The 27,487-nt window shown below is 48.2% G+C and overlaps 1 protein-coding gene across 2 annotated transcripts in view; it reads right to left on the bottom strand.

The window, feature by feature from the left end:
* AFAP1L2 (actin filament associated protein 1 like 2) overlaps positions 1 to 27,487 on the bottom strand; it is a 478,342-nt gene that overhangs the window by 68,657 nt on the left and 382,198 nt on the right. For both annotated transcript variants that reach the window (XM_069239306.1, XM_069239307.1), the window contains exon 7: positions 3,031 to 3,210. In XM_069239306.1, coding sequence (XP_069095407.1) covers positions 3,031 to 3,210 — 180 coding nt within the window. The remainder of the gene's footprint in view (positions 1 to 3,030; positions 3,211 to 27,487) is intronic.

Raw genomic sequence — 27,487 nt, 5'->3', positions numbered from 1 at the left:
CCTGGGTCTCGCTCTGACTTGTCAGGAGCATGACAAATTGATAAAGTGGTAAACCACAATAAAGGAACGAGCTGTAAGATGCTAAGCGTGCTGGTGCAGAGAACACCAGATGGAACAGCTCTAGCTTTCTCAGGATGGGTGTCGGCCAAGGTTTAAGAAACTCATCGCTGACACCGGGATCGCCCGTAAGCTAACCCAACCTGTGTAAATAATAAACTTGCGACATATTATACCCACAAAATGTTGTCCTAGCATTTATTATGTTGCATGCATGATATTGTGATAAATGCCAATTGCACACCCACTAAGGGACTAGGGGTAGCAGCGCTATGTGGCTGGCCACGTCGCACGTAGGGCGACAATAAAGGGGACAGCTTCTTAGCGTCGCTCCCCTGTTAGAGGGAAAATTGGCCAGGGGGGGCCTCCGTACTAGGGAGGGTGGTCCACCCCCGGTTTATGGCCCCAAAAGGTGCGAGGAGGGAGGAGTGAGGCCAGGAGGTCCATTTAAGGGGTGACCTCCCAGGGCTGGGCCTCTTTTGGCGAAAGGCGAGCAACCTCCCACCCACCCCTACGACAGGGCAAACAAGCTCATGCATTCAGAGATGAAGAGGTGATTACATATGTGAAAGAGGTGTTTACAACATGAATTTCTCAACAGGAACATCAAGAAGTGTCGCAAAGTGGAGTTACAGGGCGATCCTAAAGCTTATAAATGATTAAAAGGCCTCCAGATGGTGATTCCTGGAGCAAAAAGCTATTCCTCAGGCTACTTGGAGCCTTTTACGGCGGGGCCTGGGATGACGTGACGGCGCTCCTTAATCCCGCAAGGGACAGTTGGAATCCTGAGCAACTGTGGAGACTGGCCTGGGTCTTGCTCTGACTTGTCAGGAGCATGACAAATTGATAAAGTGGTAAACCACAATAAAGGAACGAGCTGTAAGATGCTAAGCGTGCTGGTGCAGAGAACACCAGATGGAACAGCTCTAGCTTTCTCAGGATGGGTGTCGGCCAATGTTTAAGAAACTCATCGCTGACACCGGGATCGCCCGTAAGCTAACCCAACCTGTGTAAATAATAAACTTGCGACATATTATACCCACAAAATGTTGTCCTAGCATTTATTATGTTGCATGCATGATATTGTGATAAATGCCAATTGCACACCCACTAAGGGACTAGGGGTAGCAGCGCTAAGCGTGTAGACCAAAATTAAAAAACGGATCAGCTCTATTCTCTGGACTTCTCTTGAACGCAGAAACTACTACCGTCCTGCCTTGGGTCCTCCTGACCACTATGTGATCTTTCAAAGGGAAGTCTAAGTCCAGAACTGCAATCGGAGGGAGCACAGGAAAATAACAAGCCCATGATAGAGAGTATGTGGGGATGAACGGAGAGATGATTTCTCACCCATGTTAGCCTTTAGTAAAACCTTCGAGACTTCAGTGAAATAGGAAACACAAGCAGCTGAAACCATCAGGAGATTGGGTGAAGTCAGAAGAGGTAGTTTGTAAAGCCTGACAGGCTCTAGAGAAAGGAAAGACGTTTATTAGTAAACACAAAAAATATACAAATCTATTTGTGCAAAGCCGCTTTGTGAAAATTGTAGCCTCTGTTCCCGATGCCAGAGTGAGGTCTTGAGAGACAGCTTTTTTTGCCCTCTTCCCACCTGCTAGAGCCTTAGCCACACAAGGGATGCCAGAATTATAGCACTGTCTGGAAAAGCTGTCCCCCCTCTGTGGCTGCTGGAACCGCAGCAACCTCAACTTTCTGAGTCCTGGCCTCCATCTATCCAGACTGCCAGAACCATGGCAAGCACACTTGCTGCCCGTCCCACAGCACCACCCCAGGTCCAGAGTCTATTGTACCCCCCTCACAGGAAAGTGGTAACCACAACCTGTCTGTGACAACCCTAGGCTGGACCTGCCCTTCAAGAAACACACAACTCCATGGATGGGATAATTGTGGCCACCACTGCTGTCGGGGAAAGGATGAATATGCACATCTGTATGAGCAGCTTCTTGTAGACAGTCCACTACTCAGGTGGTGGGACAGACCAGAGAAGCCAGAGATAACACAGATCAGCCAGGTTTACCAGAAAGGTATATTTATGAGCCTGCAGCAATTTAATTGAAGTAGACATTAACCCCATTGAATGCGTTTTTGTACTTTAGAATGTGTCACTGCACATAGAAGGTGCCACATCGACTGAATGTGAACCACTCGTAAGGATGATTAAGGCGTAAGACCAGCAACGCTGTGTAAATAAATTACATGCTTGTCTGGAAAGATGGCAGGTAATGCGATGGTCCATCTTCTGTGCCAAAACATTGGCTTCAGGGGGCTGGAAATGGGCAGACTGAAGCCAGTCTGCTTTGGTAGCCAAGCTCTATAGGGCTGAACTGGGGACAAAAAGCAGCATTACAAATATGTTGAAACCAGCTCTACACCCTTCATTCTCATTTATTTATTTTCTTTCTCTCTCTCTCTCTCTCCACCCACTCTCTCTTTCCCCCTCTCTCTTCTCACTCTGATTTCTCTCTCCTCTCTCACCTGATGCCCCAATTGTGTCTTCTGCAGTTAACACAAGAGAGCTGGAAATTTGACAGAAATGTTAGCAGCAGCCTTGTGCCCTCAAAAAGAGGACACCAATCACTTCAGCCCAGCGGTGAAGGGATAAATGGGCAATCTGGTCCTGATGTCAGCCCAGTCTCGCATGTCAGTTCCACCAATAAAAAAACACAGAAACCGAGAAGAGGTGATGGGCCATCAAACTGTCACCGTCCTTGCCTCCAGAGAGGCACTCAATTCTAGACCACTGCAAACTGCCACCTGCAGATGCTAATGCTGCCGGTAATAGCCGCTCCCTCCGGCAACAGTTAAAACATACCTCGGCAAGCGAGCATTTAGACTAAGGAATCCAAAATCACAAACCAGATGGTGAATTGTTCCCATCGATTGCCGGGGCCAGCAGAAATCATGGCAAACACATCAATTGTAAATGAACCCAGTGGCTTGCAATTGCCGACTTACCTTGAACCATTGCTCTGCCTGGTCCTTGCTTTGCATCCCCAGCACGATCATGTCTGTGTTCGTTGGGGTGATCTTTAACTTGTGCTCTTTCTTCCTCTCATGCTTCTCCTTGTGGATGACGCTGCAGCCCAGAAGGTTCACATCCAGCTGTGGCGAGTGTTCCTTGGAGCTCTTATAGCACTAGAAGAGAAGGTGGGAGGGGGGGGCAAAAAAGCAGCATTGCTCAATATCACCAAATTATTCCACACAAATTATTATAGGTTGGCACAAGGTTATAGAATTGGAGCCAGTGATACCACTAAATAGGCCAGGCAATTATCAAATACATCTCCCTAATGCATACCTACTACACACCTGCAGAAACAATGATGCTTTCTAAGACTTCCTCAGAAAGGTAGGAGGAAGGAAGGTCTAAATTCCATGAATGTCAACCTAAGCAGTGAATATGCTCTACTGTTAAGGCCAGCACAGAAGACACAACTAACCAAGTACCAGCTTTTCAAACCACACAGTTACATGCAGGACACTTAAATTCTCAAGTCCCACGCATTTGAACATGACTGACTTGAACCTTGTGTTGACAACATAATAACTAAAAACACTGCATTTGAAGTCAGCAGTTGGCCAACTACCTTCCCCTGCAGTGATAAGAAGGGGTTGGGAAGTGAAAGGCTCATTAACTCCCTCAAAAACAATGCTTTCGATTCACAATACCATTTACATACGTAAGTTGCATTTAGGTGCGCATAGAGCTTGATTTACAAGTGTAAATTAAGGCTTCGGATTCTCAAAACATATAATGATGCATGGAAGTACACACACCCACTGGTAATTGAATGTGTGATAGCAGCTTCTCCCATGGGTGGGAGTGGATGTTCTAGGTCAAGGAACAGTTCTCGGACGTGTTTGAACACCCACAAAGTTATGAGTTTCTAAGGCCTAATTATACACTGGACATGGAAATGTATTGCTGTCAAGGGCTGAGTAATTTCATGTCTAGGGAGGGAATGTCAGGAAAACTCTCACAATTTGTAGCGGGGCATGGTAAAGGGCTTCAACATAGGAAAAAAGTTTCCTCTTTGGTGAAAAAGGAAAAACAGGTTTTGAAGTGTTACTGCACTACTGAATTAAAGTATTGAATTACATTTAAGAACCTTTTTATCTGCAGGGGGTTAAATATATCCGTAAACCCTTCCCTGAAAGTAATAGACACAGCTGTTGGTATTTTACAATAAAATGTTATTTAATATGTACAGTATCACATAAACGTTTTGCACTATAATGATGGTAATTAATATTAACATTGGTAAACTCAACAGCCACTATATAGAATAAAAGGCATATTAGAAAAACCCAAAATGCATTTTATGTCATACATCCCTACAGCCCCTAATACATGGGTTATTCCCTAGCTAGCATCTTTATATATATGTTCGGCCTAATGGTTACTATCCGTGCTTAATTTGAGCTGGTGGTTGCTGGTGAGGGGCACCAGCTCTTATTTTTCCGCATCAGATCAATACCGAGGGCAAAAGCAGGACAACACACTGATTGGAAAGAGGGAGGAAGAGAATGATGCCAAAACTGTCATAAATGAAGAAACAATGAGCCTGCAAGAGTAAAAACAAGCATTTGCAATGCAACGGGTCTCGCGTTTGCTCGTGTTAGAGCTGATAGCGATGTAAACTTCTAACCCGACTTTTCACCTATCGGCAAAAGAGCATTTATGTACATAACCTGAAAAAGTGCAATTAACTATGTAAAGCGCTCGACTTGTGCCAAGCGAAATCACGCTAGTAAATTAGAGAAAAAGTAGTCCACGAGCTGGACAGAAAACAGCGAGCCTCGCATGTTTTCTGTACTTGGTCGATGCGCTCGAAGAGGGTTAGCCACCGGAAAAGGCATGACGTATGCATGCCTTCGACTAATGAAAGCAAGCAGATTTTATTAGGCAAGCCCACGAACCAATGAAAAACACTGACGTGACGTCGACAGGGCTCAGAGCCCTTTTCTAAACACTAAAGCGTCTCGCTGTGATACGCATGCGCGAGCGCATGCAACGCAGGCTCGACCCTAAAAAGGGACAGGAAATGTCTGGTAGTTAATTAAGAGGCACGAGGTGGTTTTAAGACTACCAGCCTTGGTATTCAGTGCGCGCTGAGAGCTGCTGAACAGAGCTTTGGGCACCAACACTCATTCTTTTGTAAATTAAGTACTGGTTAATATGTAAACTGAGTTATCAATAATTGGTCTACCTATTTTACGCTAAGCCTTGTAACTATCCCAGCACACATGCTTACTCTTGCAATCAGTCTTCATAGCTGTACAAACAATGCCTCTGCTACAGACACTCTTGAAAAGCAAGCAACTGTGACCAGTTTGCTCCCTTCTTTCCAAGCTTCTTCAACGCCCTCACATGACATACAATCAACCTTGGTTTGCTTGTAGCATGCCTATATTACCAAGGCAGCCCTGCCGCATACTACAAAGCATCACAAGGTGTGGGGTGGGGTTCACTGGACAGGGAAGTGAGCAACAGCAGCGTGTAGCTGCAAGGCCCTCACACAAGCAACACCAGGGTAAAAAACAAAAATATACATAAATGTAAAGAGATTCATGTACAGAATATGCTTGGTGCACATCCCAGAAGCGGGTACCCAACTGGCATGTAACTCTATAAAATAATATGATTGTGATTAAAATCACACAGCAGTTCCCTTATCATGGGGTTCTTTAGCTGTTCTTGAGGATATGTATACTGTATGATTTTAAACATAATCATATCATTGTTTTAGGTTTCTGAATTCACTAGTCAGCTTCTGTTGATGATTGAAGGGTACCATTGTTCGCAATCATTTGAATGACTCTCCTGACTGGGTTACAATTATAATGGGAATTGTTTCTTTGAGCATTTCATCTTTATTTCAGTAGCCCTGAAGAAGCGACTGTCACGAAACGTGTTGGCTCTAATTGTGCATCCTATTAAATTCCACACTTGGATTGTGTGACTATGGTGGTCATTCCGACCTAGGCGGGCGGCGGTTGCCGCCCGCCCGTTGGAATCCGCCTGAATACCGCCCCGCGGTCAATTGACCGCGAGGGGTATTCTGACTTTCCCGCTGGGCCGGCGGGCGATCTGATTCAGATCGCCCGCCGGCCCAGCGGGAAAGCGCCTTCCACAAGGAAGCCGGCTCGGAATCGAGCCGGCGGAGTGGAAGGCGTGCGACGGGTGCAGCAGCACCCGTCGCGCTTTTCAGTGTCTGCATCGCAGACACTGAAAAGCCTAGTTGGGCCCTATTAGGGGGCCCCTGCCGTGCCCATGCCATGGGCATGGGCACGGCAGGGGCCCCCAGGGGCCCCGCGACCCCCCCTACCGCCATCCTGTTCATGGCGGCTTTCCCGCCATGAACAGGATGGCGGTAGGGGGGGTCAGAATCCCCTCGGCGGCGCAGCGAGCTGCGCCGCCTTGGAGGATTCTAAGGGTCAGTGGAAAACCGGCGGGAGACCGCCGGTTTTCCCATTCTGACCGCGGCCAAAGCGCCGCGGTCAGAATGACCAAGGGAGCACCGCCGGCCTGTCGGCGGTGCTCCCGCCCCCGTTGGCCCTGGCGGTAGGGAACCGCCAGGGTCAGAATGAGGGCCTATATGTCTCCATAGAAAGCTTTAGGATCTGGTTGAAAATTGGAATAAATCTCCGTATCTGATGGCCCACAGATCAACTGTGATGGACACGGAATTCTTTTCCCAGAACAATGGGTTTACATTCTTATATAGATTGCTCAAAAAGAACTTTGACAGTGGAAAGGTACAAGACTTAACATTATAACTAAATTATGCTCCAGGGGCAGGGGAAACAACACAAGAATAGCAAGAAAAGCAATCGAATATGGAGTACGGAACTCAGTTATCTATAATTTGAAAAAGAGTTGACCCAAAGCCCACTCTATATATTTTATTGTAGGCCAAAGGATGTCTAAGAAAACAAAACACAACGAAAGTCACCTAAAAGTGAACCATAAAAGGATCTCAGTTTAACTCTACAATCTAAGGCCAATTCCTAAAGCTTTTTCCGAAGAACAGCATAAACTTGGCCCAGAAAAACACATCCTATACTGAATGCTACATAGGTTATGATTGACAGAAGTGTGCCTTACTATCAATGTATAATGGAGGTGTAGATTTTGCACAATGCATGCTTATATTACACAAACTATGCATTGTCAGAGACGTTGACAAAGACATGCAACACAATTTTAGTGCACACCAATATTATATTAAACATGCGCAAACAACTGCCCAGTGGATCTTGCCTTCCCCTACAGCATTACTTTATTTATTTTTAAAGCGATGTCAACCTCTGATCTACAGATCTACAGTGCTGAATTTAAATAATTGTGAGTGCTTCAGAACTCCAAAAAATTCTGATGATTCAGATTTGATACAAAAAGATTTGTTTATGAGAAATAAGCTCAAAAATCAACATTCCAAACTAATCCTAAATTTACAATCCTATGGTTACCCCCATGTTTGATTACATTTCTAATTATTCTGTAAAACACAAAGTTATCCTGGGGTACTTTTAAGAAGCTCTGAATGTCGTAGATTCTTTGTTAATTCCCAGTTTTGCACATGTATTCGGGGATGCACTCTTAAACATGCGCCCGAATTTATTTTACTGTAACATATTTTGATTTCCGTACAGAGGCAAATACATTCCTCCTGAGAGGAATCCCCTTTTCCTACACCCCCACCAATGCCCACAGGAACAAATCAGTAATCACCATTAACTACAGCCATTTATTCATCCATATATCTGCCCATCCCTTCTTCTTTCCATTCATCCACCCATCCACCTATTCTTTTACCCATCCACCCTTCAATAGTGCTCACGTATTAATTCATCAGTCCTTTTACCCGTTCATCCAATCCATTCTTCCATCCTCATTCTTTCACCTGTCGATCCTTTCACCCTTGCATTAAACCTTTACCCTTCCATCTCATGTTTCAGCTGTTCTTCTTTCCTTCTATGCTCCCTTCGTCCCTGACACACTTCCTGTCTTCTCCTGTTCTTTATTTCCCTTTTCTAGACATTTTTTTTCTCTCGTCCCCACTTTTTCCTCACCTGTCTCATACTCGTGTTTTCTGTTTCTCCCTGTGTTTACATGTCCTTATTTTACTCATTCTGTTTCCTTCACTGTGTATACTAGCCAAAAGCCCACAGACCTCTTTCCTGGTATTACATAACAGTGTTATTTAGGAGCAATGCAACTTCAGAACTGCCAACAGAAGAGGCCTACAAACAGCTAATTAATGTTTCAGTTTAACCCAGTTTGCTAGCCCACCAGACCTAGTGGTAGCCACTTCTTAAGCTGAGTGGAGGCTTCCCAAAGCCAACAAAGCCACTTCTTACAAATATTTGACCCTCTTTGGTAACACAATCATTGCATATATGTATGGATGTATTCAGTTTGGCATATGAGTGCTAGGGTAGAGGCATTTTTATTTAGTTCAATAATTACCCTGTCTGTTTGTATCCTTTCTATATCGGAATAAATAATAATTTCAATGATATCCTACTTAACTGTGGGTCCTAGTGTTGTGATTCGTGTGGCCCAAAGTAATATTGCATAAATAATCATGTTATAATAATAAATGCTTTTGTATTATTAAATTCCTTTAAAACAGCTTCTGTTTTAAGGAGGTATAAGCTTGACTCGCTTACTGCCTGATCTTCTATACATCTCTTACCCCTCCCCTGAACAGCTTTAATTTTTCTTCTAGCATTTTCAGCTTCACGCAATTTATTCCGGGAATCTTTCTTGATAAGCTTTAAAGATGTCCCATAATAGAAGGAGGTTAAGGCTACGCTACCCTTTCATTTGTAGATTGTTGAGAAAACATACTGTGTGTGTAGACCAGGTGTGGCCCGTCCTTTAGGGTGGCCACCCCCCACCTTTTGCCCCTCATGGAGAGTGTCTCTCAGGCTGAACACAGGTCAGCCTGACAGGCACTCTTCGTGTTCAGGTCAGGCAGCCAGGAGCAGACATGCACGATTTGCGCAGACTCCTGGTTGCCTGAGCTGAGCTTTGCTGGGCAGAGGAAGTCACAGCTTCTATGGGCGTGACCTCCTCGGCTCAGCAAAGGTGCCTCAAGGCCCTCCCCTGGGTGACAAGGGGTTTAAGCCCTGAAGCGCCCAGGGCGAGTGTCAATCAGTGACACTTTGTCAGAGTGGGGAGGGGTCAGCAGTCTCACTGACCCCATCCCACTCTGTGACGAGGCTGGAACTGCTGCTTTCCATCATTGGCTGACCTAATGTCAACCAATGAGTGAAGGCAGCATTCCCAACCCTCCTGGGACCTCTGAGGCTGAAGGTATGTGTGTGTGTGTGTGGGGGGGGTTGTGGGTGTGTGTGTGATCTTTTAAAATGAATGTTTGGTGCGTGCGTGCATGTTTGAATGCTAGGAGTGTTCATAGATGTGGGTGCGTGCGTGTGTGAAAGAATGAGTGTGTGTGTGTGATCTTTTAAAATGAATATTTGGTGCGTGCGTGCATGCATGTTTGAATGGTATGAGTGTTGTTAATGGATGTGTGTGCGTGCGTGAAAGTACGAGTGTATGTGTGTGTGATCTTTTAAAATGAATGTTTGGTGCGTGTGTGCATTTTTTAATGTTATGAGTGTTGTTAATGGATGTGCATGCTTGTGTGAAAGAATGAGTGTGCGTGTGCTTCCCGCCCGCCCCCCTCCCTCCTAAAGCTGCTGGCCGCCACTGGTGTAGACAAGAAATACAGAGATTCCTGGTCTCTCAATAGTATATTATCAAATCCCCATCTTAGCCAATTTTGTTCCTTTTGAAACGGAAGATGGGATTGGCTACAATCTGAAATCATTCTAGACAACATTGCAATGTTCTAATTTCACTAATTGGTGAGATAGGATCTCAAAAAAATGAAACCTATGCCTAATGGAATGAAAGGTAAAACATATATTGTTAAGATAGTTCCTTCTCCAGGGGTTCACTAAATTAAAGTCTTTTTTTAACTGCCTCAGTACAATCGTATTTGTTTCAGTGTTGGGTTGCCATTTCAGCACTGTGACTATTACAGCCCTTTCTAAATATTTGTAACCTATTAAATTGAAAGCTTTAAATAAGATATGGCTCTGGGTAACTGGTAATTTCTAAAGCAAATTCTAAAGCAGGTATTCCATCATCCTCGCTTGAGCTGCAGTATACTGCTGAGGTCAGGGGCACAACATCCTCCATAACTTCCACAATCCCCCGTCTACCTTTAATATATATAGTGCTCCTTATTTTATCACTTCTGAGTTTGCCTTAATAAACAATAGCTACCCCTCATGATGACCAATGCGCTGTATTACCACTTACCTTTATCATATTTATAACCTTTTGAAGTAATTTCTTTGCAACTAAACAGTTATCATTATTTTTGGTTTTCTCACTGTGTTAACTATGTCTCTGATTTCTTTATATTTTATAATCACTTCCAGCTGAATCTACCTACAAAATAAAATGTTTTTCATATATATAAAATAATGTGGAATTACATATTTCCTTATAGAGCCATAACTTCCCTTTAGGTTACTAAAATTTAACTGGAAAAGAGAAAAATCATAGCATGTACCTTTTCAAAACAAACTCAAGCAGCACCTTCCTTCTCGTCCTGCTGTTCCCTTCTCCTTAATCCTACCCCCGGGAAGGATGCAACAAGCTGTTGGCCTAGATGTGGAAGCCTACATCCTGTACCCTCAAAAGATTGTGAAATGTCACTATATATGTACATGGGTTAAAGGGAACTCGTGCAGACCTCACATACTGACTCAATCTACATAGCTGCCACGCAATCCACACCTGACCAAATGCTTGTATCAACAAGGAAGGATTTAAATCAAGCCATTGAACCTGGGATAGACCTACCTGTTGTTCCAAGTCACTCACAAGGATATTGTGATCTAGAATATCAAACACAGCCAAGTAGCCTAACAACACTAACTTAAAATCAATGATTCCTTTCTAATGTTCAGACAGACTGGAGAGTGATTCAAAGCTCGGGATGTACTTTGGAAGAAGCCACGCAGTTCTGGCCTCTCTCCCCTCTGCACTACTCTTAATTTCCTCTTGAAGGAAGCTTGGACTCCTTTCATTGCTCTACTCCGGATGAAATCATGACAGCGGTCTTCAATGATTATGGAGGAAAACACACAATATTTTCTTATCTCTACTGTGAAGCCAATCAAAGCAAACATTCCTTGGCTGAACCACTAAAAACATTATTTTTAATATTGAACAGTCTCCCATCCTAATTTCAATTAACATTCTTTGTAAATTTTTGTCTTGGGGAAAATATTAAAATATATTAAAACTGTGAATGCCATTTTTGACTTTCATTGATCATTAACTGCTCGTGTCCCGCTGAAAGGAGGTCTCTCTCACTCTCACCACACTCTGCCTTGTTTTCTTGTTCCAACAGTGTGCAGGAATCACACCATCATCTCTCCTCATTGTTATTCCTTATCCATTCAAGAGATTAAATTGAAATTAGTTTGGTCCCAGTGTAGAGAGGCTGAGCTTCCTTTGTTCTCTAAAGGGAATGTGCTGGGGGGCCTGGAGAGTAGAGAACTCAGAGGAGAAGCAAACAACTCCAAAGAAAGTGGGACTAAACAAATGAGAGATGTGCTTTGACATTAAACTTTTTCCCACTGAAAATTGATAAATTATCACTTTAAAAAAACTCCTTAAATCAATCTGTACAGATGTGGAAGGAATTTGAAGAGATATGTGCGATGATGTTTATTAAGAGTGTTATTGTTTGAACATCCCTTAAACTTCGTCAAAACTGCCATCCTAGTCAATTCTTTCTTTTTACTTTACATCTGCATTTTGTCTTCCTTTCATCATTTCTCTATCCTAGAAAGAACAAAGAGCTTTCTCCCTGTTTAGTTCTTGCTTGAAAGAATAGCTGACACAAGATCTAATTTGTTTAACCTAAAAACAAATTTTCCGGATTACTACAGAGAAGGGTTTTAGCTCCACCTGTTGCATGTAAGAAGAATTATGGCCCACTAGACTCCAGTTCTGAAATGAACCTTTAAATATAGAACATAGTGGGGACAAATACAGATGCCCCATCGTGAACAGCAGTCAGCGCAAACTGACTCTCACCATACAGAAAGCTAAGGTCCACATTCTACCATACGGAAAAGGAAGGGAATGCACACGAGCAACAGTACAACTGCGCTCAACAACAGTACAGTTGCCACACACCTTCCCTCCATAAGAAAAAACGGAAAAAAAGAAAATATAGAGTAAACAGAAGCTTAATAAAGTATATAACATATCACATTACACAGTCTCATTTTAGAAGATAGCTTGCGAATCTTACACTCTGTCATTATGGCTCCAGGAATATGAGCTACACCATTGATCAGCAATGCTACAACCTCCTAAGTGCTAACGCTCATATTAGGAACAACTGAGTCCTAAACAGATCCAGGTTGCCTACTTCTTTCTCTTCTTCCTGAAAAGTCTAACATACATTTTTATCATCAAACCTGCCATTAGAAAACCCAACCTCTCCACACCGCGATCATGACTCAGAGCAACTCTACTGAAATTCCATACAGCACCACTTCTTACCTTAGCTGCATTTTTAAAGACTTCAACAACTTGGACAGGATCAGTCCATAAAGCAGTGACTTTATCAGAGTCAGAAATTTTCTCCAATCTTACCCAGTCACCTTCTTTTAACACTACTGTGAACGTTCACTTGCTATTCATTGGTTTTTATTCATCTTGTATTTATACATAGCGACTGCACTCCTAAAACAGAATGTCCTAGGTATTCTACCTCCTGTTTCCTGAGCTTAGCTTCAGAGTGAGACCCTTCTACGACAGTGCATCCAGTTCCCTGTATTAATTCTGGTCACGTTCCCTGACACTTCTAACAAAGACTAAAATGTTGTCTTGAAAAGCAACCAATCTAGGAATTACCTATAAGGTTTTTTTTCATTAACCTTTGAAAATTGGAAACCACACTAGCAAGGATAACAGGCATTCTATGATAACAAAGCTTCAGCTTTGGAGTGACAACTGTTGACAAATACTTGGATTGTCATCCAAAACAATCTGTCGGTATGAGCTCGCAAATTATAAAGTGGAAAAAACAGATACCCCGTCATGTAAGTCTACCCAGATTTCCTAATTAAACTACAGAGATCTCTGCATAACGTTAACTCCCACGGGATATTGACCAAGATCATCAAAGGAGAAACCCATGGAGAAGATTCAGTGGCTCTATTATCCCTTTAGTTACCAGATCACCCACATTTCCCTTTCATTTGCTTCAATATGTTTGCTGAATATTCTTTACTTAGTGTCTGACTGGAACAGAGTTTTCATTTAGAAATATTTTGTGTTCAAAACTCTGATAGTCCTTTAACTTGCCCACAAAAACAGAACTACATTTCTCCTTTAAAGAAGAAACATACCAACATATCCAGACTCCTTGAGTGATGTTGACTCATGATTGACATTATCGGTTTTAGCAGAGGTAACTTTAAACACAGGAGGATCATCTCCAGGATCAAGTTTGATTCCCATCTTCTCCTAATGAGGCCTACCTACTAATAACTGTCCTTTCTAAGAGACGTATACTTTCCCCCTAGTGTGTCTAGCTGAAGATGTCATATTAGATCAGAAATACCCAATTAGTTTAATTTTGTGTTCAGTGTAGCCAACAGGATCAACATCAGGTGCATACCATTTTCTATTAAACTGGTTTTGTTAGAACACTTCCTTGCATAATACGGCGAACCTAGCGCATGATTCAACAAAAATGGAAACAGGTTTATCATCCATTTTAAAGATGCAAGAGATAAAACTATTACTCTTGCATACCATACCATTCCCATCACCCACACTCAATACAATACCAGGGTCATGACAGAAACATGATGTATTGTCATCTTCAACTGTCACAAAAAAATATTTTTTATATTCAGTACTTCTGCATATTCTAGCGAAGTGGCCTTTTTTTTTTTTTTTAACTCTTGGAACAAATCTTACCTAAGGCAGGAAAACTTTTCAATTGCCTAAATGTGATTTATACTACCACATCTGCAACAAGCAAAATGTGTTTAATTTTTCCCTTTGCAGGTGCCATTACATTTCTTATTCTTATCACTGGCATTTTTCTTTTGAAATATTTTACTTTGAAATTGCGAATCTTAGCTAATTTCTTTAACAAACTTTTAACTTTTTTTGTAGTTGGTTATCATCAAAATCTGATTACTTAAGACAGATTACTTAAGTCTTATTTAAAGTGGATGTGTTCTAAGTCACTCAAGAATGCTAGCGAACTTATGGCCGAAACATATTCTCCAAGCAACTCATCAATGCCTTGCTTTTGTGAATAAATTGTAGCATTTCTTAACTAAAATGTTTTTCTTTCTATAATGTATGAACATTTCTTGGTCAATTTAATGAAGGCAAATTCATAAGTTCTTTCAAGCTAAATCTGCCTAAGCAATGCCCTAACAAATTTATTTTTCTTTCTGCTGGACAAGTGCCCCACCTTCTAATACCTCCACTTAGGCAAGAAACACAGCTTTGCATATTTCCCAACAAATTAGAGGCTCACCAGGAAAAGGTAAGAAAGATGGTGGGGGTACTATACTTGAAATTGTAAATTGTTAATATATACTAAAGGAAGAATGTATAAAAGTAAAATAAAAAACTTAGCACAAAGAAAGTAGACACCATTGTCTAACGGATAAAATAAATAAAGTAGTCACTGCTGTCAGGAACTTGCTCTATTAGCTTGATAGATATAACAAATTACCTAGTAACTTAACTCAAAACTTCATGTAGTATGCACATGTGCAACAATATATAGTTCATAACGTTTGATTACAACAAAAAGTTGTAGTATTGAATTAACTTCTAGTGTAGCAGGGTGCTGCGCTGTTGACTATTAATTGCACACAAAATAAAATATCAGTATGTCGCTGGCGTAGGTTACGCAATGAGCACGTCACATAGAAGGTCCCAATCCAAAATGATGGTATGTCTCTGACATAGATTACAGAATGGCAATGTCACATAGGGCCAAGTCAATAGAACCAAAACAAAAAACAGGCGCACTTCCATAAGTATAGGAACAGGCGAGCAAGTGTGTACCCCATCAGTATTTTAAGATTCACTAACCTTGCAACAGACAAACACAGGAAGCAACCAAACAGGAATTGCAAAATGAATAGACATGAGATGCAGGGAAACTTTGATCAGCCTCTGCCCTCTTTCACAATTGTTGCAAGTGTAGGTGTGAAAGAAGAATGACAGTCCACTAGACTCCTGTTACAAAAGAACCTTTATTTATAGAAGATAGTGGGTACACAAACAGACATGTATCATGATCAACAACCAACACAAACTGACTGCACAGAACTCTAAGACATTTGGAGCAGGCAAGGACAGTGCAGGAGTAGCAGTACAACTGTGCTCAAAAACAGGATAGTTGTCACACATTAATAGCCAGGAGTACATGTTTTGAGTGGACAGAGGTTTTGTGCATCCACAGAAAAAGTGCTTCCCCTCCACAAAGTTGTGATTATTTTGTTTATTTATGCAGCTGTCTCAGTCAGCGGCAGTGTGGATGCTGAGTTTTAGCTTTCGGGGGCACACACATGGCATTGTAATACTGTTAAAGTGTTTTAGGTACAAGATTACAAGATAATTTACAGTGTTTGTTTTTCTCTGGCAGCAACACAGATGGGAGGAGGACGGTCTTGAGGAATGTATTACAATGCCAGCACCATCCCCTTCGATCATTAACTTTAGACTTCACAGTGTAGTTTTGCCTTTGAGAACAGCATGGGGTGCCCAGGGCTACACTAACCTACAAGGATTTTTCGGTCTGGCTTGACAGTGTAGCTTTTGTGATCAGCAAAAAACACTTTCAGAGTACAGCTGATAGAGGGACTTAAGCTCCACCGAAATGTTGGTTCCCTTATTAGTACAGGATTTGACTAGGCCAAACTTATATTAGATACAGCAGGACTGCACCGGTTGTGGTGGCAGGCCAATGATCATGGATATAGACCTGGTTTGTTTATTAGCAAATGTTAAGATAAAGGCATTAGGCCTGACATATTTACTTTCGAAATCATATGTTAAATTCAATAGGCATTTAATTGTGGATTGTTATCACTCTATATTAAAGCCTGTAGACTGGTATTTTGTTACATAGAATCTTACAGATTATTGTAGTAGGCAAAGCCTTTAGTGTTGGTTTCCCCATGTGACAAACTGTGGATATAGAAGCTTTGATCTGTAAGAATGTGTTAAAGACAATCAGCTTTTAAGGATGTATTGTTATTACACTGTGCTAAAGCCTATAGGCAGGCATTTTGATACATGGAATCTCACATATTACCTTAGTAGAGAAAGGGTTTTGCTGTTAGTGATCTACCCAAACTAACCGTGTGGATATACAATACAACAATCCTCATTCAGCTCTCTTATGAGAGATTATATTTTATTTGGCCAACTATAATTTTGTATAGATTTCTACTTTTATAACTGTATGTCTGATGGTTGCATTGTGGAAAGTGTGCGCTCAGTACAGTAGGCTTGAGTTGGTTATGGTGGCCAGTCAATTATAAAGACTATAGGCTTGATAGTTTGTTATGAAAAGTTACAAAAAAAGGCACCAAACATTATGGTGGTCATTCTGACCTCGGCGGTAAAAGGCGCCTACCGCCGGTCAGAAATCCTCCATAATCCCGCCGCGGTCGCGGAAACCCGCCACGGTCATTCTGACCCGCAGAAGGCAAACCTCCGAAAATCCGACCGCCACAACAGACCGCCAGACCAGCGGTCGGCGGAAAGGTGGAGGTGACAAAACCTCCACCGCCACGCCAACAGAAATACGCCCATCCCATTACGACCCACGAATCCACGCGGCGGTCATTCAAACGCGGTATTCCATTGGCGGGACACACCGGCGCGGTCAGAATACACACAAACGAACAAAACTCACCCACATTGGACGATTTGAATCCCACACACCTGATACACATACACACACCACTCCCACACACACAATACAATATAAAACACCCACCCACATCACCCACAAACCCCTACGCTTAAAAATTCGTAAAGAAGGCAAGAGCGAGACACCAGCATCCAAAACATAACAGCCACAGCCACTCAACACCATCACCCACACACTATCCACACACAAAACAACACACACCACCACACTCAACTCACTTAAATACACATACTCCACCCCACACATCATACACACCACCCCATGGCACCCCAAAGACAACCCCGCTTCACAGACGAAGAACTCAGGGTTATGGTGGAGGAAATCGTTCGTGTAGAGCCCCAGCTGTTCGGCACACAGATACAATACACCAGCATTGCCCGGAGGACGGAGCTATGGCAGAGGATTGTCGACAGGGTGAACGCAGTGGGACAGCACCCCAGAAATCGGGAAGACATCAGGAAGCGATGGAACGACCTACGGGGGAAGGTGCGTTCCATGGTATCCAGGCACAACATCGCCGTGCAGAAGACTGGCGGAGGACCCCCACCTCAACCCCCACAATTCACATCATGGGAGGAGGAAGTCTTGAACATCCTGCATCCTGACGGCCTCGCAGGAGTCGGCGGAGGAATGGATACTGGTAAGTTGAAGCTTCAATACTGCTTCCCCCCCACCTGCATGCCAAATCAGACCCCAACCCTCACCCCCATCCTCGAACCCCACCCTCACCCCCACCCCCACCCTCACCCCCACCACCATCCTCACCCCCACCACCATCCTCACCCCCACCCCCAGCACACCTATTCCCCGCCAATGTCTCACCATCACAACCCACACATCCCAAAACCTAGGCCTGCATGCGTCCACTAAGCATGGACACCCATCACCAAAGCATGCCCAATGCATATACACATCCCCCCCACAAGCCACCCTCACCAAAGCCCCCACACACGAATGCCAGCACTTGGGGACACGGGAACCCACAGATACACCCATATGCCACACATTGAAACTATAACCATACCTCTATACCCCTGCAGGACCCGACCGTCAACACACCGCGGCGGAGGGGCCAGAATTATCCACACCCCCCACCCAAGAGGCCGTCAGCGATGACAGCAGCTCTGTCGATCTGGACACCGATGACCAGCCCGGACCATCGGGGACCTCTGGACAGTCGGTTCCCCTCACACAGGCACAGGCCACTATAGACCCTAACCCCTCTGGGAACACCAGCACAGCTCCCACCCAGCGGGCCCATGCCTCTGTCTCCAGGGCGCATCAATCTGCGGTGTGTCTACCACTACAGGGCACCCAGGATAACCCACCACCCCAACAACAACAGGGACCTGGGGGCAGTGGTAGTGGGCACACCGGCCAGGGGGCAGAGGCCCAGGGAAACAGGGCAACTCGGCGGGCAGCTGTGCGACAGGGGGGGGAGGAGAGGCCCAGGGAACCCACTCTCCACGAGGTCCTCACCACCATCATGGGAGCATACAACCGCTCCCAGGAGACGATGGCGACGGTACTGGCCCGGTTCCAGGAGATCCAGGTGCTGCAGGAGGAACACTATCGGGGGTACAGGGAGGACATCCGAGCCATCAACACCACCCTGGTTACCATGGTAGGGCTGCTGCAGGACCTCGTAAACAGCAGGGCGGACACTGAACAACACCCAAGGGCCCCTGCCACTAGCCGGGACCAAGAACAGCCATCCACCTCCGCCGGCGCTAGTGGACAGGAGGCCCCCGCACAGCAGCAGCCCACCAGACCCCCACCTCCTGCAGGAGAAGAACCACCCCGCAAGAGGGCCCTGAGATCTCGCAAGACAGAGTAGGATGTCAAGACCCCCGCCAGCAATGGATACCACCTGATGTCATCCCACTGTCCCACATTGTCACCCTGTCCATCCTCGACCTGCCCATGCTCCATCTCTCCACAGGCCTCTGGACAATGCACCTGTGTGACTGTTACTCTGGACTCTGCCATGGACATTCCTTCACCATAGCCCCCACCCACTTGAAACCACCCATCCCATTTTGAGCACTTCATTAAACACCTATTTTGCACCAAAATATCAGGAGTCTGGCTGTGATTTCAATAGATTGTAATTGACATGACAGTGCAAATATGTCCTTGTACATGGTGAAGTCAACAAACAGCTGCCACAAAGCTGTAGTCCATGGGGAAAGGAAGCACAGGACTCGTAGTGGGGACCCCAGATCTGAAATAGGGAGGGAAAAGCCACAACTCAGTCATCATACACTGGGGCAAATAGACAGGCAGCAGAGATGCAGGAGAGTAGTTAACATTTACTAAATTATCTTTGAAATGTTACCTGTGTCCTATTGGAAGTACTGTTCAATGATTCTGTCCCTGTTGTCTGTTTCAGCCCCGTCGTCTTCCTCCTCGTCACTCTCCTCAGGTTCCACCGCTGCCACAACACCACCGTCTCGACCATCCTCCTGCAGGAAAGGCACCTGGCGGCGCAAAGCCAGGTTGTGAAGCATGCAGCAGGCCACGATGATGTGACACACCTTCTTAGGTGAGTACATTAGGGATCCACCTGTCATATGCAGGCACCGAAACCTGGCCTTTAGGAGGCCAAAGGTGCGTTCGATCACCCTCCTAGTACGCCCATGGGCCTCATTGTACCGTTCCTCTGCCCTGGTCCGGGGATTCCTTACTGGGGTCAGTAGCCACGACAGGTTGGGGTACCCAGAGTCCCCCACTAGCCATACACGGTGTCTCTGTAGCTGTTCCATCACGTAAGGGATGCTGCTATTCCTCAGGATGTAGGCGTCATGCACTGACCCTGGGAATTTGGCATTTACATGCGAGATGTACTGGTCAGCCAAACACACCACCTGGATGTTCATTGAATGGTAACTTTTTCTGTTCCTGTACACCTGCTCCCTGTCTCTTGGGGGAACCAAAGCCACATGGGTCCCATCAATGGCACCAATTACGTTGGGAATATGTCCAAGGGCGTAGAAATCACCCTTCACTGTAGCCAGTTCGCCCACCTCAGGGAAAATGATGTAGTTCCTCACAGATTTCATCAGGGCAGACAACACTCTGGATAACACCTTTGAAAACATGGGCTGAGACATCCCGGAAGCAATTCCCACGGTTGTCTGAAATGACCCACTTGCCAAGAAATGGAGTACTGACATGACCTGCACCAGAGGGGGAATCCCTGTGGGTTGGCGGATGGGGGACATCAGGTCGGGCTCCAGCCGGGCACACAGTTCATGGATAGTGGCACGGTTAAGACGGTAGGTCAGGATAATGTGGCGTTCTTCCATTGTCGACAGGTCCACCAGCGGTCGGTACACGGGAGGATTCATCCGTCTCCTCGCCCAACCCAGCGGACGGTGCCTAGGAAGGACAACATGGAGCACACAGTCAGGCAACCCACAGGTACGTACTCACAGCTAGCACAGTATACGATTCTCTATGCAGTGAATGGCGTGTCTGAGTGGCTATGCAAGGCCTAGGCCTGTGTGACGCAGTTGAAATTGAGCCATGTGGGCCCTGGAAATGGCGGCTGCCTGACCTGTGAAGTGTGACAATGGGATGTGAGGTCAATGCGCTGGCGTGGCACACCGCGGCGGGCGGCGGGCGAAGACCGCGGCGCGAAGCCGCATTGGTTAACATTGAAGCCTATGGGTTTCAGGAGCCAATGGCGAAGGGCGCCGGCGGTGGCGGGACGCACCGCCGCGGTACGCACCGCCGCGGACGTGACCGCCATTTTCTATCTACTTATCCACTTGCGACTTGAACTTTCACAGGAGAGGACCTATACTGCAAGTGTTGCTGTGACCTCGGTCTGGAAGGGACAATGGCTGCTGCGACTGGGGAAAGGGCCCCTGCCTTCACTGCAGAGGAGTTGGAGAAACTTGTGGATGTGGTCCTCCCCCATTATGCGCTACTCTACGGTCCTCCAGACCAACAAGTGAGTTTAATTCTTTCTGGATTTGGGGCCACTGGCTGGCTTGGGGGCCTGGCGGGGATGGGGGGCATGTTGGGCATGGCGGGGGGCATGGCGGGGGGCCTGGCGGGGATGGGGGGCATGTTGGGCCTGGCGGGGGGCCTGGCGGGGGGCCTGGCGGGGATGGGGGGCATGTTGGGCCTGGCGGGGGGCCTGGCGGGGGGCCTGGCGGGGATGGGGGGCATGTTGGGCCTGGCGGGGGGCCTGGCGGGGGGCCTGGCGGGGATGGGGGGCATGTTGGGCATGGCGTGGGGCCTGGCGGGGGCCTGGCGGGGATGGGGGGCATGTTGGGCCTGGCGGGGGGCCTGGCGGGGATGGGGGGCATGTTGGGCCTGGCGGGGGGCCTGGCGGGGGGGCCTGGCGGGGATGGGGGGCATGTTGGGGCTGGCGGGGGGCCTGGCGGGGGGCCTGGCGGGGATGGGGGGCATGTTGGGCCTGGCGGGGGGCCTGGCGGGGATGGGGGGCATGTTGGGGCTGGCGGGGGGCCTGGCGGGGGGCCTGGCGGGGATGGGGGGCATGTTGGGGCTGGCGGGGGGCCTGGCGGGGATGGGGGGCATGTTGGGCCTGGCGGGGGGCCTGGCGGGGGGCCTGGCGGGGATGGGGGGCATGTTGGGGCTGGCGGGGGGCCTGGCGGGGGGCCTGGCGGGGATGGGGGGCATGTTGGGGCTGGCGGGGGGCCTGGCGGGGATGGGGGGCGTTGGGCCACTGGAAAGGAAAATGCTGAGTAACTTGAACGTGGTATTTCTCCCTCCCTGTACGTGTCACATAGGTCCGCGCCCATGAGAAGATCGGGATTTGGCGTGCCATCGCCAAGGAAGTCCGGGCCCTGGGGGTCCACCATCGACGGGGCACCCACTGCCGCAAGAGGTGGGAGGACATCCGCCGCGGGACCAAGAAGACCGCCGAGTCTCTGCTGGGGATGGCCTCCCAACGTAGGCGGGGTGCCTGCCGTCAACTGAGCCCCCTGATGTTCCGGATCCTGGCGGTGGCCTACCCTGATTTGGATGGGCGCGTGAGGGCAGCACAGCAGACACAAGGGGGTGAGTCCAAGCATTATCTACTCTGTTGTTGCGCAGTGGAGGTGTCTGGGTGGGGGAGGAGGGCTGTGGGTCCCCCTAGGCCAGGGCGATATCTGTAGGCTGGGCACCCCCGTAAGCCCCTGTGTCCCCAGCCACCACCCTCAGTAGTGTGTCAGTACAGCCATCCCTGGGCCGTGTCATCCATGGGTGCAGTTGTCAACTCTAGGCGTGTAGGGCATGTTCCACGGAATGCGTAGCGGACCCCAAGTGCGCAACTTAGTGCAGGGGGCATCTGTGTCTGTCATGTCCGCTAACTGTACCGGAGATCCATGTACTCAATATCCCTTTATTTCTCTCTCCCCCCCCCTTTTTGTTTGTCTTTCTGTGCTTGTGTGCATCAGCATCATCAGGCGGAGGAGAAGTGGCATCGGGGCAGGAGGGAGCTGCATCTCACATGGCCCAGGAGGGCCATGCCACAGAGTCAGACTGGACCAGTGAGACGGAGGGCGAGGGGAGCTCCACGACGGGGACGACTGGAGCCTGCAGCGACACGGACACGTCCTCGGAAGGGGGCTCCCTTGCGGGGGTGGCACCATCCGTGCCCCCCGCCATTACAGGTACAGCCGCCACCCAGCGCACCATCTCCGCCCTCCCAGCAGCCCCTCCGCGTTCGCCCCGTGCCCGCTCTGCCAGGAAGCCGGGCATCTCCTTCGCCCCAGGCACCTCAGGCCCTGCCCCTGTTACCCCCGCTGCCCTCAGTGAGGAGGTCATTGACCTCCTCCGAACGCTCATTGTTGGGCAGACTACCCTTTTGAATGCCATCCAGGGGGTGGAGAGGGAGGTTCATCGCAGCAATGCGTACCTGGAGAGCATTCATTCGGGTCAGGCTGCCCATCAGCGATCGTTCCAGGCTCTGGCCTCAGCACTGACGGCAGCCATTGTCCCTGTCTCCTGCCTGCCTCTACTAACTCCCTCCTCCCAGTCTCCTGTTCCTCTGCCTGTCCCACCCACACCATCAGACCAGCCTGCACACACCTCAACACCCAAGAGAAGCTCATCCAAACATAAGCACCACAGATCACGCAGACATTCACACACGCAACATTCCGATGCAGACATGCCAACAGTCACTACCACCTCTGTGACCCCCACCTCCTCGTCTCCCTCCTCCCTCCCTGTGACGTCTACACTCACACCTCCATTCACCTCACCATCAGCCAGTGTTTCCATCACCAGCACACCCTCCACTCCAGTCCGCACACGTGCAGTCACCACCCCATTTACACGTCCCCTGTGTCCTCTCCCACTGTGTCTGTCACCCCCTCTTCCACACCACACAAACGCAGCCACCCACCCACCCAACAGCCATCCACCTCACGACAGCCTATCCCTCCTGCACCTGCACCCAAAGACAGCAAACGTGACTCACCTACAACCACATCCTCTCCCTCCACTCCCATTCCCACTGTACCTACCACTCTCCATTGTCCCAAGAAGCTCTTCCTCGCCACTACTAACTTCTTTCCTGACCCTGAGCCCCCCCTCCTTCTCGTCGGGGTAAGAAGAGCACCTCAGCCACCACCAGCCCTGCAGCCCCCTTGACAAGGGTGCAGGGGTATTGGAGCCCGCCAGCCCGCATGTCTGGATCTTCGCCCAGCAGCAAGGGGACAGCCAGCCCACCCCCTGGGAAGAGGAGCAGAAGGCGGAAGGGGCGCCGCAGGAGCCCGCCTTCTACATCCCCCCCGGACACCACCCAGAGACAGTCACCAGCCACAGCTCCAAAGGGAGGAAGGGGCCACAGGCCCACGACTAAGGAGGGCAAGGGCAGCAAGTCAGAGAGGTCAGGCAGCAGGCCTGCTGCCCAGGAGGAGCCCACAACCCCCATAGCCGCTGCCCCGGGAGAGCCCACCACCCCCATAGCCGCTGCCCAGGGAGGACCCAGCCCAGCTGGCCAGGAGGGCCCCACCACCCACAGCCCAGGTGGGCAGTGAAGGAGCACCATCCCCGCTGCCCAGGAGGGCACCACCAGGCATTTAGCAGTTGGCCATAGACCGTCCGCCGTCTCAAGAACCGCTCCGCTGGGCCCCGCCGTCTCAAGAACCGCTGAACTGGGCCCTTCAAGGCAAGAACCGCTGAACTGGGCCCCGCCGTCTCAAGAACCGCTGAACTGGGCCCCGCCGTCTCAAGAACCGCTGAACTGGGCCCTTCAAGGCAAGAAGCGCTGAACTGGGCCCCGCCGTCTCAAGAACCGCTGAACTGGGCCCTTCAAGGCAAGAACCGCTGAGCTGGGCCCCGCCGTCTCAAGAACCGCTGAACTGGGCCCTTCAAGGCAAGAACCGCTGAACTGGGCCCTTCAAGGCAAGAACCGCTGAACTGGGCCCCGCCGTCTCAAGAACCGCTGAAACTGGGCCCCGCCGTCTCAAGAACCGCTGAACTGGGCCCTTCAAGGCAAGAACCGCTGAACTGGGCCCTTCAAGGCAAGAACCGCTGAACTGGGCCCCGCCGTCTCAAGAACCGCTGAACTGGGCCCCGCCGTCTCAAGAACCGCTGAACTGGGCCCCGCCGTCTCAAGAACCGCTGAACTGGGCCCTTCAAGGCAAGAACCGCTGAGCTGGGCCCCGCCGTCTCAAGAACCGCTGAACTGGGCCCTTCAAGGCAAGAACCGCTGAACTGGGCCCTTCAAGGCAAGAACCGCTGAACTGGGCCCCGCCGTCTCAAGAACCGCTGAACTGGGCCCCGCCGTCTCAAGAACCGCTGAACTGGGCCCTTCAAGGCAAGAACCGCTGAGCTGGGCCCCGCCGTCTCAAGAACCGCTGAACTGGGCCCTTCAAGGCAAGAACCGCTGAACTGGGCCCCGCCGTCTCAAGAACCGCTGAACTGGGCCCTTCAGGGCAAGAACCGCTGGCCCTTTGGCAGACGTGGCAGGGCAGGATCTATCTCGGGCAGGGCTGCAGGATGTCCTCTGGCCAACTTGCCTCCTCCAGTGGCAGTGGGGTCTGTTATGGACTGTATGGACTGTGGCTTTGCTCTCCCCAGGATGGCCCAGTGGGCAGGCCACCCACTGTATGGACTGTTTGGACTGTGGCTTTGCTCTCCCCAGGATGGCCCAGTGGGCAGGCCACCCACTGTATGGACTGTTTGGACTGTGGCTTTGCTCTCCCCAGGATGGCCCAGTGGGCAGGCCACCCACTGTATGGACTGTATGGACTGTGGCTTTGCTCTCCCCAGGATGGCCCAGTGGGCAGGCCACCCACTGTATGGACTGTTTGGACTGTGGCTTTGCTCTCCCCAGGATGGCCCAGTGGGCAGGCCACCCACTGTATGGACTGTATGGACTGTGGCTTTGCTCTCCCCAGGATGGCCCAGTGGGCAGGCCACCCACTGTATGGACTGTTTGGACTGTGGCTTTGCTCTCCCCAGGATGGCCCAGTGGGCAGGCCACCCACTGTATGGACTGTTTGGACTGTGGCTTTGCTCTCCCCAGGATGGCCCAGTGGGCAGGCCACCCACTGTATGGACTGTTTGGACTGTGGCTTTGCTCTCCCCAGGATGGCCCAGTGGTGATGGAGTCCCCTCGTGGATCTGGCGTCGTGTACTCAAGTGGCTGAGGTGCCCCCCCTTCCCTTCCCCCTGAGGTGCCTGTCCTATTTTCTTTCTGATGCCCCTGCAGTGTTCTCTCCGTGGAGTTCTTGTCATGGAACTGGGCCTTGCCCCTTTGCACAGGACCCCTGTGATCCACGGACAGTGGTTGGACTACATTTCGTAGCTGTATATATTTTGTACATAGTTTATTTATTTATTAGGATTACTGGTGTACATATTTCAATATATCTTGCCGTTTATGATCTCTTCTTTTGGTCTTTGCATTATTTCGGAGGGGGGTGGTTTGTGGGTTGTGACAGTGATCTGTGGGAATGCATTGATGTGTGTGTTGTAGTGGGTGTGGGTGGGTGGGTGTGTGCCGGTAATCTTTTCCCTCCCCTGTGTCGTAGGTGCAGTACTCACCGATGTCTTCCGCGCCGCCGGGCTTGCTCCTGGTATATGAGGAGGAATAGGAGTGCGGGGATGACCTGTAACTCTGGCTCCATACTGCCGGAATCTCGCGTGGAGTGCGTAGAGGTGAGCGTTTTCCCGTTCGTAGTCTGTTTCCGCCGTGTTCTTATCGGCGGTGCTCCCGCCCCGGAAAAGGTGGCAGATTGGTGGGTCGTAATAGGGTGGGCGGTACTTTGTCTGCCGCCGGGCTGTTGGCGGGAACCGCCGCGCTGTTTGTTTGTACCGCTGTGGCGGTCGGAGTGTTAAGTTGGCGGGCTGTGTTGGCGGTTCCCGCCAGGGTCAGAATGCCATTTTTAATACCGCCGGTCTGTTCGCGGTCCGACCGCCGCCTCTCCGCCGACCGCCAAGGTCAGAATGAGGGCCTATATGTTGATTTATTGAAAAATGCATATGCTAAAGTCAATTGGCATTTAAGAGTGAATTGTTATTACTACTGAATTGAAGCCTATGACTGTGTACCTCATAGTTGTATTGTGGGAAAACTTAAGCTCAGTGCAGGATGCCTGAATTAGTTATGGTGACAAGCTAATAATAACAGCAAGAGCCCTCATTGATTCACTAGGAAAAAAATAAAATGCCATAGGTCTGATCCACCGATTATGAAAAAGTATGAGAAATGCAGGAGGCTTGACATATTGATTGTGAAGAGTATATATTAAAGTTGATAGACAATTTAGGATAAATTGTTATATACTGTTACATGAAATGCCACAGAACACCTTTGTAGGGAAGGATTTTGGTATTCATTACTGCCTCTGTCAATTCCTCGGGGTAGACAATTTGCACTTTAAAAAATGTTGCTAGAATCTCTTCTATGCTGTTTGCCAGGAACTTCTAATAAAAATCATTAAATAATATATACATTCATATACATAAATATTTATTTAAATAATTAAATAGGGGGCTTTGGTCAGCTCTGTTCTCCTATTGGTCTGTCTGAGTGGCATTTACATTCTGCTGCCATACACGGCAAACAGCATATTGTATGGGATAATGATTCAGTCTACATCAGCCATTGGCTCTCTTGACCTATGAAAACTGCATTTTATCTTATCAAATGTGTACATTCATCTGAAAGCGAGTGTGCATCAGTGTCAGGGTTGGTAGGCCAGTCCTTTAGTTTCTGATGTTTTCCTTTTATAGTTCTCCTTTCATTTCTTAGTTTCTCTTTTAATGTTTCTTAAGATGATTCTACAGCTCTATATGCAGTGCTAACGAGTCTCTTGCTTTCCACTTATTTGATCTGCAGTGGGCTGTATCCCATGTGGCCAATCCCTCTAAAGCAGACAGGTCATTATAGAATGCTACTATCCATAGTA

The sequence above is a fragment of the Pleurodeles waltl genome, chromosome 6 (genome assembly GCF_031143425.1).
Source record: "Pleurodeles waltl isolate 20211129_DDA chromosome 6, aPleWal1.hap1.20221129, whole genome shotgun sequence".
In the NCBI taxonomy this organism is placed as follows: Eukaryota; Metazoa; Chordata; class Amphibia; order Caudata; family Salamandridae; genus Pleurodeles; species Pleurodeles waltl.
The sequence above is the reverse complement of the archived record's forward strand: the minus strand, read 5'-3'. Positions and strand labels throughout refer to the sequence as shown.